The 17,364-nt window shown below is 32.1% G+C and overlaps 2 protein-coding genes across 2 annotated transcripts; both read right to left on the bottom strand.

The window, feature by feature from the left end:
• Positions 1 to 1,546: 1,546 nt before the first annotated feature.
• LOC25501467 (uncharacterized) lies at positions 1,547 to 7,395 on the bottom strand. The gene is made up of 7 exons (XM_013590705.3): positions 7,192 to 7,395; positions 6,475 to 6,561; positions 6,169 to 6,360; positions 3,706 to 3,858; positions 2,788 to 2,841; positions 2,562 to 2,708; positions 1,547 to 1,928 (listed from the first exon to the last, which is right to left on the bottom strand). Exons 1-7 carry the CDS (start codon positions 7,393 to 7,395, stop codon positions 1,548 to 1,550), a joined length of 1,218 nt encoding a protein of 405 aa, XP_013446159.1. The 3' UTR covers position 1,547.
• Positions 7,396 to 11,088: 3,693 nt separating this feature from the next.
• Positions 11,089 to 16,136, bottom strand: LOC25501466 (uncharacterized). The gene is made up of 4 exons (XM_013590704.2): positions 16,082 to 16,136; positions 11,964 to 12,016; positions 11,690 to 11,857; positions 11,089 to 11,466 (listed from the first exon to the last, which is right to left on the bottom strand). The coding sequence occupies exons 1-4, from the start codon at positions 16,134 to 16,136 to the stop codon at positions 11,089 to 11,091; spliced, it is 654 nt and encodes a 217-aa protein (XP_013446158.2).
• Positions 16,137 to 17,364: the final 1,228 nt, after the last annotated feature.

Below are 17,364 nucleotides of genomic sequence, written 5' to 3'. Positions count from 1 at the left end.
TTTCGTGCGTTCTTCCGTCTTGCAATGAATTGGAATTTGAAATGAATTTTTTTCACTTTCTGTTGTCTTCAAAGACCTTCTAAGAACCATTGATCTTCAATATTCATATCCTCGATTCTTCACGTGATATCTTGTTTTGCCGATTTACATGATTTCTTACTAAAAAGACTCAAAATACTTATAAAGTTGCATGATTTAGGATAAAACTGCATTACAACGACTCAAATGAAAAAATATAAAAAATTCCTCAAACCATTGATAACTCCTCTATATGACTTCTAATTTGCCTTCAAATGAAAAGAAAATAACAAAAAACATAGCCTAAAATATCATATGATGTTCCGTAATCATAACCTCAAACTTAAATCGTTGCTTATCCTCAAAATCAACAAAATATCAAAAAGTTAGAACTTACATGAATTTACGAATTGAAAAATAACTTTCCGGATATCGTGCTCAAATTCGTAAATTCATGTAACTAGAAACACATAGAATTCCCATTACCAAGCTTCCATTTAGAATTGCCTTGAACATCGGAAATTTAACTATTGATACCTCCTGGATGAAGGAATGAATAATGTGATAATTATTGATGTCATGCTTATGAATAACGACGGATCTAAGAAAATTAACATATATATTCCTTAGTAGAGGTAAGGAACTCCCAACTTAACTTTAAAGTAGCAACTTATTGATGTCAAGATAGATCTAAGGCCAAGATCACCCTCGATAATGGAAAAACAAACTAATTTATCACATGAAACAGTAATAAAACTCATGGTCTCATGTTGGCCATGATTTCACCTGTACAAAACCTTAGAAGCAAATGATCACAAACGAAACAACAAGGAAATCACGAAAAGGAATTATGATCATGGATGCAAATCTAATGCGCCCAATTATTTACTTGATAAAAAGAATTAAAATTTGCTCAAACACGCAAATAAGAGACTTACCTTGCTCAAACACACAAGACTTTTACAATCAGAGTTTAAGAAATAAATAAGATTGTGTTTACAGTTGACATACAATCAGAGCTGTAGGAAGATTAAAGTTCAAATGATTTCTAAATACTTAAGAAATGTTAAGATTGAAAGTTTGTAAGAATTTCAGTAAGTGTTTGTGCGCTATGTAATTTGACAGAGTAAAGAAACTTGTAAAATGATATTAGTCCTGTTGTTTTATCATTTCTTCCAGCATCTGAATCACCTTGAGACTCCTTTATCATTGTAAGTAAGTAAAAAGAACAATGTTGGAAGGAATTACTGGGAAAGGCAATCAGAGGGATGCCAATAAAAGGTGTATATCTTTTTTCATATTATCTTTGGACACATAAAAATAATCTAGGTTGTTATGGTACTATCAATAGATGACCATTGAATTAAAAACAAAAAAAAAAATAAGAACCTTAATTTAATTTGCACAATAAATATAAATAACCACAATCAAGAAATGCAAAAAGATTATTATTATTTTTTCAAAAAATGTTTACCATTACATATCTTATTCTTCTATATTATTCAATATTCCCTCATCCAAACACAGTCTTAGCGACAATTCGCATTCCTTCCTGGACCACCATAAAATATTAAATTTCCCCAGTTCCTACTATACCTTCCTCTCACATCATAACAACCTGGTTTGTTTGCTCCATATTCAGGGTCTGGTAGGTCAATCCAAATGTTTTCAGAATTAACTGCAACTTGCATATTCCTAATATATGCAGCTTTTTTAAAACGTCCTGAATCAAAATGTCCACTACCCATTTGGGTGGAAGTATGAAACCCAGTTGTATTTAAATTGAGAACTTGTCCACCAAATTGAGCAAAATCTCCTTCACCCTGTAATCTTTTGAATAAGGAAGAAGGCCAATAGCCAATAATATCTCCATTCCCATATTCAAGCCACCAATGCCCATTCTTTTCATCCTTTAAAACAACAAAATTTAAAAATCAAATTAAACCTTAAAAAGATACCATTTAGTTTTGTGACAAAGCTAGATTACTCAAACATATATATATATATATATATATATATATATATATATATATATATATATATATAATCATGTTAGCTAGAAAACATATCAACTTAACACCATGATAGCTAGACATCTTGGCAACTTTAAAAACTAAAATTGATGATAAAATGATTTTTTTAACGGCAAAATTTATTTAATAATCAAATCTCTATTCAAGATGAACAAAGATCGGCAAGACACAGAAAACAACAAACAATTGCGTTGTGTATAGGCGGAACTCCAAAAAAAATAAAGTAATAAAAAAAAAAACAAGAGGAATTTGGAGAGATATCTTAGACCTACAATTTTGATTCACATATTATTATTGAAAGGAAAAAAAAGTAGTAAAAACAAGAGGAACTTGGAAAGATATCTTTAAGGTTATGCATATCAACAAAACCTGGTTTAATGTGCACAAATAAAATAGTCTCACACCACATATAGATGTATTTCAGCATTGAATTAATAAATCTCATCATATCTCATTTGATCAAATGATACGATTTATTGATTCAAACAAAAACTAACTTTTGAATGTTACCTTCCAGATCTTTAAGGGAAACTCATATTGCTGTCCGTTATATAGAGAAGTTGGTTCGAGTGCACCTCCAAGTAAAATTTTCTTGTTGGTTTGAACAAAGCCGGGGCATTTTAAATTGTAGCACCCAGTTCCTTCGTAATTATCAGCCTGCAATTTTAATGTGTATATTAAGCATCAAGCAAACATAAATAATAGATGTTACACTTTTTTCACCTACTTTACCTACCGTCCAATAAATAAACAATCTAGGACGGGTATCTCCATAGAGATGATAGAAGACCTGCATAAAAATCAATGGAACTAATTAACTTGATTAATAGGAATTAAAATTAGGTGGATAACATGCTAATTGCAATTTGAATGCAAAACCGAAATTGAATTCATTTAAGAAAGTTTTGAAAGATAGAAATAACTAAAATATTAATTTTGCTAAAAAAAAAATAAATCAAAATTATAGTTATATATTCTAAAATATTTTGTTTTTTTGACACACCGTTCCTTTTTCCTTAGAAACCCTTTGCTCCAAATTTTTTTCTTAACTAATCATAAAATTATTGATTATAATCCTAATAATATTTTTTTCCTTGACAAATTTAATCCTTATAACCTTAAAAGTCTTATATAAATTAATTTAGATAGTGTTTAAAGTTTATTTATTTGAGTCGTTTTTTTTTTGGTACAAAATTTATTTGAGTCTTATATATGAGTTTATCCTAATCATCTCTGCTTTAACATGCGATGATGTTATATGGAGAACTTGTATAAACAACTTGTGACGTATTTATAAGCTATTTTGAGCTTCTTCTTTTTTTTCTTCAAAGATGTTGAAGATAATATGAAAAACAACTTATAACATAAAAATAGTTTGACTTCAATTATTTTTTGTCATACATAAAGTTCTTAAAGATCAACATTTATATGATAAGGGTTTATGTTATAAGCATTTATGTTTATGTTTATATATAAGTTTTTATTCATGCATGCCCTAATAATCTGTTGACATATAAATCTTAGACTAATAATCCCCTCAAGAAAAATATATCTGACTAATAATGTATACTCATATGTGAAATAAAATTTTGAAGAAAAAAACACAATGCAAAGGAAAATAGAGAATAAATGAAGAGAGTAATATCTAGCATACCTGCCAACCAGCTTCAATAGCTTCTCCGGTTTCAGCGAAAATCCATATTTGTCCCGTACTGTATTCATATCGACTTTCCGTTCTGGGGCGCCATAAGTTTATAGTAGCCTTTGCTCCTGTGTACCCATCCCCTCCCACAGACACATATGCTTGCTGTGTAGTGTGGATCAATAAGAACCCATTTGTTATTTCATTTTCAAATTAGCATAAGTTTTGGAGAACAATTAAGTTTAATGTTGCAGAATGTTTAAAGTAATTCTTTTTAGGCCTTCTCAATGTCACTTAGTCCCCTAAAAAATTCGGGAGATATAAAAGTATTTGTGTGAATATATCCTTAAAAAAATTATGAGTGTCCTTAAAAATGTTTGAATGTCCTTAACATAACAATACATGTTATTATTATGAGTTTAGCTTTGCTTTGTTAGGGAAGTGGTGTTGGCGGTTACTTGTGGATAGGGAGAGTTTTTGGTTTAGGGTGTTGTCGGTGAGGTATGGTGTTGAAGGAGGTATGTTGAAGGAAGGTGGGAGGGGCGCCTCTACTTGGTGGTGTGAATTAGCTGCCTTGCATAGGGAGGGTTGGTTTGGTGATCATGTTAGCCGTTATGAAGAAGGAAATGGGAAAAATATATTTTTTCGGTAGGATAGGTGGTTAGTTGGTGTGTCATTCAGGGACATGTTTAACAGATTGTTCGACTTGTCGGAGTTAAAATGGGTTTAATTTTATTATATGTTTTAGTTAGGGTGGGGGGAGGAGGGGGAGGCATGGAAGTGGCGGCGGACATTGTTTGTGTGGGAAGAGGAGTTGGTGGGGGAACTTAGGATGTTACTTCATAATGTTACTTTGCAGGTTGACAGGGAGGATAAGTGGCTATGGAACTTGGAATCATCTCATGGCTTTTCTGTCTGTAGTGCTTATAACTTACTGACTTCTCAACCTCAAGCGGGAACTCCAGTGGATGCAAAGTTGCTTTGGCAGGTTGTGATTTTTGCGTGACGTCTTTTTCACAACAGGTTGGCAACAAGGGATAATCTACTTCGTCGGGGAGTTATTAATAATGATTCTCGGCTAAGTGTTGGTGGGCGTGGCTCATTGAAAACTGCTTCTCATTTATTTTTACATTGGAACATTTTTTGGACGGTTTGACATTTTATTCAGTGTTAGCTTGGTATTTTTGCGGTTCCTCCTCATTATGTGGAGGACCACCAACATTTTAGGGGGAGGTTCTAAGGTGCGGAAAATTTCTAATTTAATTCAAAGTACAATATATAATATAATAATCGATAATATTATTCATATTTACCTAAGTAGACCGGCCTATAAGGCCTAAAAGGCTTTTCATGTGGTCTGTCCTTTTAAGTTAAATAGGCTTCTAAAAAAGCCTAAGGCTTCCCTATTTAAGAAAGAAGCCTGGCCTGGCCTAGCTTGTCGTAGGCGAGGCCGTAGGCCCCTGTAGGCCAGCCTGGCCTATTCCCATCCCTACCTCCTTGAACTTATTGTCGTTATTCCTCTGTCGAGTTCCCAAAAGTTTGGGAAACAATTTGTATTTCATTAGAATTTGGGATTAGGTGAGATCTGGTCAGTTATATTTTTTCTTCCACTCATCATATTTATTTGTCTTTCTCATTGTTATGTATCTGGTTGGAAAACAAACTCGATCGCCAACACAAAAACATGTTTACACGCCAACAAATCATTGCATCGAACATGACATCAACAGGCATCAAATGCCATTTGTAGACATACAGTTCACTAGTTGGCAATGATGGCATATACCCATTTCCGTTGAGACCAGGATCTTGAAGCAACAATGAACTCGTAAACATACCGCGAAGGAGAAAACCAACCACGATTGATAGGATAACACAATAGCAAAAGCATGGACTATATCAAAGGAGGCGAAACAACAATGATCGCACCTACTCTAGAACTATATATGTCATTTTAAAGAACCTTAACCACCATCTAGAATACCGACGGACGTTGGTGCAGCGTAAACCAACCACCACCGTTGAAGACACAACTAGAGGGATACTCTTGAATCAAATCTAACGAGCTGAAGATGAAGATAGGCTATCCATGGTGGTTTGAGAAGAAACTGAAGCATACCGCGGAAGATGAGTCGTCGGAGTTGCTATCATTCCCTAAAATGGATTTTGAAGATGGTGACACATCGGAGGGTACCACAGTCTCACCACCGGCGTGAGCTACATCCTTGAGAGATGGGTTTGGATTTTAGGGGAGGGGAGGAGATGGGGTGGTTTTAATTGTATTTTCAAAGGATACACAAATGAAAAATTCAATACTAAACTACTGTATTTTTTTTTTCTTTCCAATTTCGATTATTAATTTCTTTGAAATTTTTTGTTTATTCCTTGTACTTTAATAATCATAAGAAAAAGAAACCAAAAAATAGAAATAGAAAAAATTGAAATAAAAAAAGCTGAGTTTGTGCCAATGCATACTTCTTGTTTAGAGTGATCGGCGTCTTTTCTTCCAAATCTGCTAATAGAGTCAACTCTTAATATGTCTTCTTCGGTTATTCTTCTAATTGGAATTGTTCCATCAGGACATGATTCACCAGATAAACTCCACGATTGAAAGAAGTCACTCAAATTATTTATTTGGTTATGCCCAATTGATCTTTCTGGAAGATCCTGTATATAAATATATGTATGAGAAAATCCCCACCAAAAAATTTGAAATATAATAGTTTACTTAGGTTAAAAAATTATTTATGTTTTTGTTAAATAAATTAACAAAAATAATACCAATGGTTTTTGCCCTTTCAATAAATGATGATCAAAAGCTGGTTGTTTGTGAGTCAAAATGCAATCAATAGTATCACCGTCGGAACTCTGCAAAAATATACACAAACACAAATTTCACAAAAACACAAACACATGCATATAAGTTAGGCTTCAATACATAATAGTGTGTTGGATGAACTAATTGAAAATATCTATAAAACAAATAGAAAGCTTTATTATATTCGTTTAATTTATAATTTGTTTTAGTTTGGTTAGAGTATTTGCTTATTTAAAGTTTGGTCATTTTTAACAGTTTCAAATTTTTTGTGGCAAACATAAAAAACATCTAAAGTAAAGTGTAGATACCAATTTGTAAAATTATAGTGATTAATGTGAAAATTTTAAAACAAAAATAGCCAAATTTTTACTTTTTGATAAAAAATTATACGGAATATTTTAGGATTCATATTTATAAGGTAGTGGGGGGATTTTAAAATCTCAGGATTAATTAGGTGGTATTCGTATATTTTTTTGGGTGTAAACTGGGTGTGCTCCGTGCGCAACTGCGAATCCCTTAAAAATTGTGGAACCCAAATGGACTGCAAGCTCTCCATAAGAGTTTTAACACTGCTCAATGCAGAATTTATAATGAAGTATTTTAAGTACGCTCTAACATTATATCACTGCAGAAATTCCTTCATCCAAACACACAAAGGTTTTAAAATTGTTTTAACATACCTGAATTGTCTTAATAGCTGGTTTGTTGATCTGTTGAAGACGGGTTGTTATCAGCTTCTTCAATTCGTGAAGTTCATGCTCTGATCGAATAGTTTGATTGACTAATTGATGGTTTACAGTTTCTGAAGAATTAATAGGACAAACCAAAGAACTAATAAGAAGAAAATGTAGGAAGAGTGAGATAATTGAGGAGCTAAAGTCCATTTTCTTTTATGTGTTTCTAGATTTTGGTTTTGTGCGTGGAAACAAATCTAACCCCATATACCAGGAAAATCAGGGAAACTGTTGTATATATATATATATATTTTTTTTTTGGAAAGAGGTGTCTGTGTGTATATTTTGCACACACACTATACAAAATTCTAATGCATGCTAAAGAATATAATTAAACACCAATTAAATTTCATTATTTTTATATGGTAAATAATAAAATAATTAATCTGGTCAACAAAATTAAAGTTTGTTTTAATTAATTTGACTTACAAAAATTATTCTGATAATTTCAAAATGTTTATTTGGTAACCAATTTTTTTATATAAATGTATTTTTATTGATATGAGGAAATTTCCTAGATATGGTCATCTGTCAAGCACCAAAGCTGAGGAATCCTTCGATATATATTTCATGATATATTTAGGGGTTTAAAATTTTCCTCTAATTTTTTTTCTTAACGGGTTTAAAATCTTGACCTTTGAGACCAACACATGTTTGTTTATCAATATATTTTAAGAAAACAATTTTGAAGCTCAAGATTTCAGATTCAATTTTTACTGATTCTAATTTCGATGGACTACTGCACACAAAGTTTTATTGTGGCTTATGGATGATGAGATTGGACTTCTCGTATTAGTCGGTTCTTAGATCAGATATCAAGTTAAAAAAAACAATTTTGAAGCATAGAACTTCTTGATAAGTATATACTAATGCACCATATAAGATATTGAGGTAATTATTAGGATTTTGTGTTGGAATTTTCTACTTATAAATAATTTTAATCAAAATCAAAATTTCATAAAAACTATAGTTCATAATTTATAAGCATTAGCACAACAAAAAGTTATGACAAAAATGCATGAAGTGTCCGTCTCAACGCTAGTATATATAAAGATAGTTGAAGTCAGTGGCAAAGCCACTCACAAGAGTGTGGGGGCTCCTGCCTGCACAATTCTTTTAAAATGCATGGCTATTATATATCCATACTAGTAGCTTTGAGGTAATGTTAGGTAGTTAAAATTTAATTTGTTTGCTTACTACCAACACAACCCCTGAGAAAGAACATCTCACCTATTTAATTTTGTCCCTCACAATCATTTGATGGTAAATTTTGTAAAAAAATCATTTGATGACAAGTATAATTAAATTTAAATTGCATATTTTGGATCATAATACTTTTACAATTGCAATTTTATTTTATTTCAACAATCAATATAACATGATAATGTAAGAAATAATTGTTGCTTTTCATTCTTCAAAAACATTCGTATATTTTTATAATTTAAAAAGTACTAAAGTATATTACGATGTATACATATATTCTTAAAAAATTATCATATTTTTGATATTATTTATATGTCAAATATTGCCCCCACATCTTAAAATTTCTGGCTCCGCCAGTACAAGTTACAACAAAAGTTACAGGATAGTAGTACAAGGAATACTCAGATCTAGGACAACAAGAACCAATATAAAGACATTAAGCGAACAAAGGAAACACCCAAACCCAAAAAGTACCAAAAACCTCCAACAAATTCCTCTCACTAAATCTGGAACGTGAAAGAACTCAACAATCTGAGAGAGGAGAGTGCAAAGCAGACTAACCAATGTCGGGCAGCCACGGATATCGTCTCGTACGAAGAAATTATAAGAAGACTTCATGGAAGAGTCTCTTTGCTAGGGCTGAACATAAATGTTTCACACGCCCGAAACCTGAGCAGCCAAAAAGAAAAACAAAGAAAACGGTCTAAGATAAAATGTTTAACTAAGCAGTCTCATACGAGAAGGTGTTGGTGTGAAGAGTTTAACATCTTGTATGACCTTCAGACCTTGTCTAATCACCTATAAAAAGAAAGGAAACCTATTATAGCAAGTGTTAATGACTCATTTTACAAAAAGCAAACTAGTCATTATAGGATTTATAGCTTGTTTGGATGTGCGATGGTACAGGTTTTCTCGCGTCCCAAGGCAAAAAAAATTCGTGATTTGGAAAAGCAACCATATGTAGCTTCACTACAAATGCGACCACCTGCAGTGATTTTGGTTTGATGTGGAAATGACACCACACAGCCAAACAAGCACTTAGGCCAATTCCAACGGCAGTCCTTCACATGGTAACACCAGCTTGTAGTTTCAAAGAATGGGTTTTCTTTGCATTGGAGTGCACCAGTTTGGAGTAACCGTGCCTTTAGAATGTATCCGTTATTTTGACTATAAAATCAATAAACAATTAGCCTTTCTACTCCGTAATCTTTTTTGGGGAGTTGATAGAAGAAGAATTCATGGACAACACTGATGAGAGGAGGTTGTTGATGTCAATGCTCCAGAGTGAACAACAATCAGAAAGTTCTACTAGGCCTAGGCGAAGAAGAAAAGTTAATAGATCAAAGCCGTGAAGGAGGACATAGTCGATTTGTCAATAAAGACCATATTAAGCCAGATTGGGCTAATCCAGAAGTCATTTCTATAACTTCTGTGAATCCTAGAGACAAGAGCCTATTGGAGGTTCCTACTTTAGGTTCTGGAACAACAAAAATATATGAAATATATAGAGGTAAAAGCACTCCTGGATTTTGTCAAAATATACAACCTATTAGTATGAAGCAAATTGCTAGCACTTCTAATGCTCAAAATCAATTCACTTGAGGAAGAAGCCTGTTTAACAAACTTGAAGGATAATGCACATGAAAATCAGTTTGGTGGAGAAATAGTGAATTCAGTTTGCTAATTTGAATTTGAGCAATAGGTAAAATTTTACACTTCATGTCTGGTTTTAATGGTATCATCAACAAGGTTAAGTACAAAAAAGTGCATTGCATATATCATATAGATGAAAATAATTAAGAGAATGTGGATTCTAATATGTTGTACAGGATACGCAACTTTTTCTTAACTCCTAAATGAAATTCTTGATTAATTCCTGGTTAGATACTAACCTGATTGATCTATAATCTATTCCAAAATCTCATTTGATGTCTAGTTTAGCCACTAAGGAACCTTGCATAGAAAACAAATTTCCTCAAGACTGGTCACCAACTATAGATTCGCCAATCACTGCCCTTGCTGCTCCTAGCTTTCTTGCTCTATTTATTAGACCACCCTTTGTGTTTTCACAATTTGATGTCCAGTTTGATCACCACCCTAACTCATTCGATCTAAATGAGATTTTGTAATATATTATAGCCCTTTATGACAATCTTATTTTACTTGTCACCACTCTTTGTGTGTTTCACAATTTTCTCTACTACCACGTTCCTCTTGAGACACACCCAAAGCCTTCACCATTATCATCAAACTTCAAGTCCTTGAACTATGTTAACTCTTTGGTTGTAAGCGATGTTTGAACTTCCTCCAAGGTGACGGTGCATTATTTATCATAAAAAGTTGACGTCCTTGAAGTGCTCAAATGATATAGGTAATGCACACAATAAGAGTATAGAGCATTCATTGTCTTCATGCTGCATATTCACTTCAATCTCCAAGATAATCAAGGATTTTTTTAACTCCGTCAATCGTTAGGTATCACCAATGGATAACATGTGAATTAAAGAAAATAATCAAATAAGAAGTTTAATTTTAACATAAGAATAAGTCACCTGAATAAATAAAAACGCCAAAGAGATTTTGATTATTTTAATTCTATATTATTATTTTTTGAAAGATTTTCTATATAATAATAATAACTCAAGGACAATTCTCATTCCTGCCAGGTCCACTATAGAAAAAGTATTTTCCCCAGTCTTTACTACTCCCTCCTTTTATATTATAACAATTTGGTTTATTTGCTATATACTTGGGATCTTCTGACAATGGATGGAAGGAGTTATCAGATTTCACAACTTGCAAATTCTTAAAATATGCAGCTTTTCCATAATTCTCCTCAGCAAAATGTCCACTACCCATTTGGGTGGAAGTATGAGACCCTTTTGATTTTGAATTCACTATTTCTCCACCAAACTCAATTTCATGTGCATTATCCTTCAACTTTGTGAACAAGGAAGATGGCCAATACCCAACTACTTCAGATCCATATCCAAACCACCAGTTCCCATTGTTTCGATCCTTCACACACATAAAATAGAAAATCAAAGAAAACCTTTTAAAACACCATTTTGTATTTGGAAAAGTTAAGTTACTAAAATATACAACTTTTTTTTAGCAAACTAAAATATACACTTATTTAATCATTAAAAGCAACATTTTAGCTAGACAACAAAAAATCTTATAAACTAAATTGATATCAAATGAAAAATGGTCACCCGAATTTTAATGATATAAAAAATACCCAAATTTTATAGAAAACTTCCTTCCAGATCGATATGGTAATTTCATATTGTCCTCTGTTATATGTAGAAGTTGGAGCAAGTGTACTTCCAAGTACAATCTTTTTGCTAGTTTGGACAAAGCCTGGACATAGTAAGTTATGGCATCCAGTTTTTTTATATCCATCAGCCTGCAATTATTACAATCATAGTCATTTTTTTGGGACAACAACATCAATTTTTTTATACACTAGTAAACTTTTCCACTTGATCTTTTACTTCAATCAATTTACATACCGTCCGGTAAGTAAACAATCTAGAGCGGTTGTCCCGTAAAGGTGTGGGAAGACCTGCATATATAAATATTATACTTGAGTTTAGCTTGATTGGCTAAAATAAAAAATTATAACATCAATAAAAGTGTTGACTTTAATCATCATAATTTTTTTTTTTTAAACAAGAGTAATGCGAAGAGCATTACCCTAATATATAAAACAAAAGGAAAATACAAACAAAGAAAAGGGAAACTATGTTTATACCCTTTCAAACAAGACAAATCTATAGTTTGGGAAACCTAACATGTTTCTAATAGAATCATCATTAATTAAGTCAAGGAGGGAGGGAAACCAAATAAAAGCAAACTAAGCTAAATCAATGTTAGTTATAAACCCATCTTCACAAGAATTCCCTTCACTATATATATAACTAACAAAAAAAATTCATTCCTTTAGACAGTTGATCTAAACAAATTGCTCCATCTGTTTCAAGTAAAATAGCCCTGTCTTCCTAAGAATTATACATTTCCCAGAAAAGTTTTATGTTTGAAGCCCGATTAAGAACCCTATATAGTTGCCTCTTAAAAAAATATAAAAAAAAGAATCCTATATACTCCCTCCGTCCCTAATTATAAGACCCTTTTGCTAAAATCACGGGAATTAAGAAAGCGGATATTTGTATTAAAATTTTTTGTAATCACTATTGTTTTTACAATTTTATCCTTAAGAGAGAGAGTTAGTTTATGTTTTCCATATGTTACTTATTGTTAATTGAAGAAAAAGATGTATAATAAATAGGGGCATGTATGTAAAGAAATAATTAATGTAGTTGGAAATAACAAAGGGATCTTATAAAAAGGGACAAAAAAAATTATCAAAAGGGGTCTTATAATTAGGGACGGAGGGAGTAGTTTGTAACATGTTTTGATTGACTTATTTTTAATTTATCTATTAGGGTGAACATTCTGAGATTGTTACGGAGAATTTATCGAAACAATGCATTGAATTTTTATAAGGTACTCTAAGATAGGTGGTGTGTGATTGATATATTACAATGAAATGATTTGAAGACCGGAAAATTTGTTCGCCACTATCCCACCCGCAGGCGCCACACAAGAGCCGAGTTGATGGTGGCTAATCGAGATTCAAGGCATTTTTTCACTGTCTTGTCAGGAAGGCTGGCATGAGGACGCATAAGGCACCTATAATCATATGTTCTGAAAGAGGGAGGCGGGTAGACATGGCGTGAGGTAACTTTCTCAAGGTTATTCCAAATTATTAGGAAAATTAAATGTTAAGGGTTGATTGCTTTTGGTGAGATTTTTGGTTGAGAAACACATTCTAAAATCCTTGGATAGTTAGATTTATTACAACAATCCCCCACATATTTCAAAAGTTTAAAAGTAATTTGAAAAATGACTTTCCGGATTAACATCCCATATGTGATGCATCAAACTGATGTAGCAAGCTATATGAACCAGCCTAGAATGACAATGCTTAACACAAAGTGAAGTTAGTGTAGCAAGCTGTATGAACCAAAATCACTTGGTGTATGTTAGCGGTATACCATTCGCATCACACCCCCACAATTCTTGTCGTTGGCGCTGTGGTGTGCTAATAGGCCGTGCGCGTGCCTGGATTATTTCATGAGTGCACTAGAGATTTCGCCAAGATCCCATACAAGCGGCCCCACTTGACACTCACATAGGAGATTTCATCAAGTGTATGCTGCAAATCATACACCACCCACAAGGGATATGAAGTTCATTAAAAGCTTTGTTGGCTTATCCTCTCTATAATGCAGTGTCTAGCACTTCACACACACACACCATAGGAAAGGGACGAGAGAAAAAATTAATTAACTACTTTTTGGTGCTAGCAGAACTAATAAGTGACTTGTTCTTACCCACATGAACCTTATTCATGGGATCTCAAATCACAAAGGTTGGGTTCCCCTCGATGTACACATAATATTTATTTCATCCCCAGGGGCTTTGTTTAGTAGCTACTTTATACAGAAATGATGAAGACAATTTTCTTTCATCATATAAGATTGACTAAGACGTCTCTAAGTCAATCAACCTCGTATATTTATCAAAGTCTATAACAATAAACTTGATCTCTAATATTATTTTCATACATGTATGCTTACATTATGATTAAGCGACATCACTATCAATGTGGATAAATATAAATCTATTTGTAGATTTATTATACATGTATGCTTGAATGACTTCAAGCGACAACGTCCCCACAAAAGTAAAGTAATTGTACTTTTTGATTTATTCTCATTGGATTTCAATCTCAATTAACATCATTGCATTATTTTGATGCAATGGTTCATCAACTCTAAACAATATTTCATATATTGTCAAACTGATTTCCTTGATATATATACTCCATCAGGTCGACTTAGATAAAGTCTAAGCGACAAACCTCCACATTGAGAAAATATAACTCTATGTATAGATTTATTTTACAGATCTACTTAAATATTTTTCAAGTGACAAAAATTCCAAAATAAAAAATAAATCTCATAAATATATATTTTCTCATAAACAAATTTCATTAAACATCATTGCATTATTTTAATATAATGGATAACATGATAAATTTTTACAATTTTCTCAATACCAGATACTTGGGAGGCATCCTTATTGTATACGAGACACGCAATATTAGACTCACCAAGATACAATTGAGAAGCATAAGTTATTATAGTAACTATAGACTTGTTAACACTAGCTGAGCTAGGTGATTCTTGACATTAAAATCAACAACGCATTTTAAGTTTGACAAATTGGTAAAGTTCGACAAGGTAAACATAGCACACATCTGATGAACTTTGTAATATAACAAAGTGAATATTCTTGCTTTAAAGCTCAATCAATAAATTAAAAGATGCCAATCTTTTTCCAAGACAACTTCCAATGTATATCAAATGAAGTATAAACATGATATCATCACAAAATTTCACTAATTTAGTCATAGATCAACTGTGCTGACACTATCAATTTTTTCCAAAAAAATAATAAAAATTCCACAATTATCTTATCATGTAGATACAAATGAACATGTCATTCCAAATAAACAAAACTAGTACATAATTAAAAGGCCAAATACCTCCCTGGGTCCTTTAAGTTTTACGTTTATTTCAGATATGTCCTTTAAGTTTCTAAGGTTTCAGATAGATCCTTTAAGTTTCAAGTAGGTTTCAGATAAGACTTTTAAGTTTCTAAAGTTTCAGATATGTCCTTTAAGTTTTGAGTTTGTTTCAGATAGGTCATTTCTATCAACTTCCGTTAAGCCAAAGTTGATCTGTCCGTTAAGCCAAACTCGAAACTTAAAGGACCTATCTGAAACCTTAGAAACTTAAAGGACCTATCCAAAACAAACTCGAAACTTAAAGAACCTATCTGAAACCTTAGAAACTTAAAGGACCTATCTGAAACAAACATGAAACTTAAAGAATCCAGGGAGGTATTTGGCCTAATTAAAACTGACCTAGTGGGTATATTTTATGCTATACACACATCAGCCTCATAATCAAAATTACAATTATTTTATCTATGTAAACACATCAAAGATTTATCACATGTGTATTTTGTATTTGCTATATATAAAACCAAAAGAATAGCCTAGTGCTCATAAAGTCAAACTACTACGTATGAGGCTACATAACTCCAACAAACAAGCAAAATATAGAAAACTCAATGTGTAAAGATGAACAAATCAAGTTCTATAACACGATATTATCAAATGCATCATCACAAACATGCACTTAGTCATAATCGCATAAAAATGAAATAATGATCGAAAAACCTGATTATCAAAGCCTTTGTATTTAACACCATAACACTGAGAATCTCGAACTTGAAATACAAGTCAGCCCTTTATATTTTCATGGCTTCACGGATGTCTGGTTACCATTTTCACGTTGAGCAATTCCTTTCCCATTTATCTAGCAGGAGTGCAAATAAATTGAGTAACATATTTCAACAAATGATTAAACGAAAATCCTTAAGATTGTTGTAAAATTTAGGCATAATTAATTATCTCTACAAATAATAATCAAAATATAAATATAAGAATCAATTTATGTTAATGGGAATAATCAAGGGAGATTTTAAGGAAACTTACCTGTCTCGGGATTGTTGTATAACTGACCACGGACATAATCAACATCTCTAAACATCAATTTGATAAGAGAATTGCAAAATGAACAAACAGTGGAAGTAGTCTGAGACGTGCTAATCGCACTATCTTTAAGGATTTTCCGCGTGATTATACGCTAATCCCCTAGAATTTAACCGATCCTTCTTAATGTAGAATCGAGGAAACAGAACTGACAAGAAAAATTATTAAGAAACCATTAAAAGTGAGGGACATGTTTCTTGTTTTGATACTACTCAAAGCCATGTGAAAAAAACCCTTTTAATTCACTACGTGAGTATTCATTTTACAGGCAGCATTTTTCTGTTTAGTCAAGCTAGAATGAACGTTATACATTGACTTGGCAAATAAGTGCTGAAACAAAATAGTTAAGAAAAGCGGTTACAAAACTTTGGAATTAAAAACATGTCTACAAAACCAAGTCAAATATTATAATTAATAATTTGATAATAATTTTCTATAATTTTCTTTTTTTTATATTTCTCAATTAAAAATATGAGACAAAAAAATGTTTGAAACTTTTGAAATATACACAAAATTTACAACACCTTAGACATTGGTTTTGACGGTGGGAATTTATTTAATTGACGGAAAATAATTTAAAGGGACTAAATTATAACCTTAATAAATTATGAGACTAGAATATAACCAACAAATAACTTAAGGAACCACAGGCCGTAAAAATTCATTGCCAATGCGTTCGCCTTTTGAACAGTTAGCACGACAGCACCCAAAAAATGTTACAAAAATAACAAAGAGATGCGTCATTAAACTCAAAAGCCTGTAAATAAATCCATAAATTGAACATTATAAATCAATCAATAAATAAATAAACTCAAAAGCCTGTAAATAAATCAATGAATTGAACAGTTTAAATCAATCAATAAATAAAAAAATAAAAAAATTGATAATAAAGGCAGCATGCCCCGATAGTCTACCCAAAAGCCATCACCTTAGAAGATATTCGGTTATTTTTTTTTTTGTTATTCATTGCTTCCAAGGTAACCATAGGACCGTACGCTAAACCAACAATATGTTAGCTAAATAGCTAATCAACTATAGTTACGGATGTGTTTGTTAGTTAGAGTTAGTAGCTTGGTTACGGGTTAGTTAGAGTTAATTACTCCAATTAATCTTTATATATAGAAATACTCATTATATACTTTTCATGTTTTTTATTTTCTATCTTTGTGATGATTCCTAGAGAGAATATATCCTCTCATTACTAATACTCCCAGAAGAACAATTTT

This window comes from Medicago truncatula, chromosome 8, assembly GCF_003473485.1.
Source record: "Medicago truncatula cultivar Jemalong A17 chromosome 8, MtrunA17r5.0-ANR, whole genome shotgun sequence".
NCBI classification, from domain to species: Eukaryota; Viridiplantae; Streptophyta; class Magnoliopsida; order Fabales; family Fabaceae; genus Medicago; species Medicago truncatula.
The sequence above is the reverse complement of the archived record's forward strand: the minus strand, read 5'-3'. Positions and strand labels throughout refer to the sequence as shown.

Bases quoted from the DNA above. Each gene is read 5' to 3' on its own strand.
- LOC25501467 (XM_013590705.3), bottom strand. From the start codon at position 7,395: ATGGACTTTAGCTCCTCAATTATCTCACTCTTCCTACATTTTCTTCTT. The intron at 3,859-6,168 runs GTATGCATTGGC...CACACTACACAG, and splicing joins CCGATCACTCTAAACAAGAA to CAAGCATATGTGTCTGTGGG. The intron at 1,929-2,561 runs GTAACATTCAAA...GTTGTTTTAAAG, and splicing joins TTCCCTTAAAGATCTGGAAG to GATGAAAAGAATGGGCATTG.
- LOC25501466 (XM_013590704.2), bottom strand. From the start codon at position 16,136: ATGTTTAGAGATGTTGATTATGTCCGTGGTCAGTTATACAACAATCCC. The intron at 12,017-16,081 runs GTAAGTTTCCTT...TTATATATGCAG, and splicing joins ATACAACAATCCCGAGACAG to GTCTTCCCACACCTTTACGG. The intron at 11,467-11,689 runs GTATTTTTTATA...ATGTGTGTGAAG, and splicing joins AAGTTTTCTATAAAATTTGG to GATCGAAACAATGGGAACTG.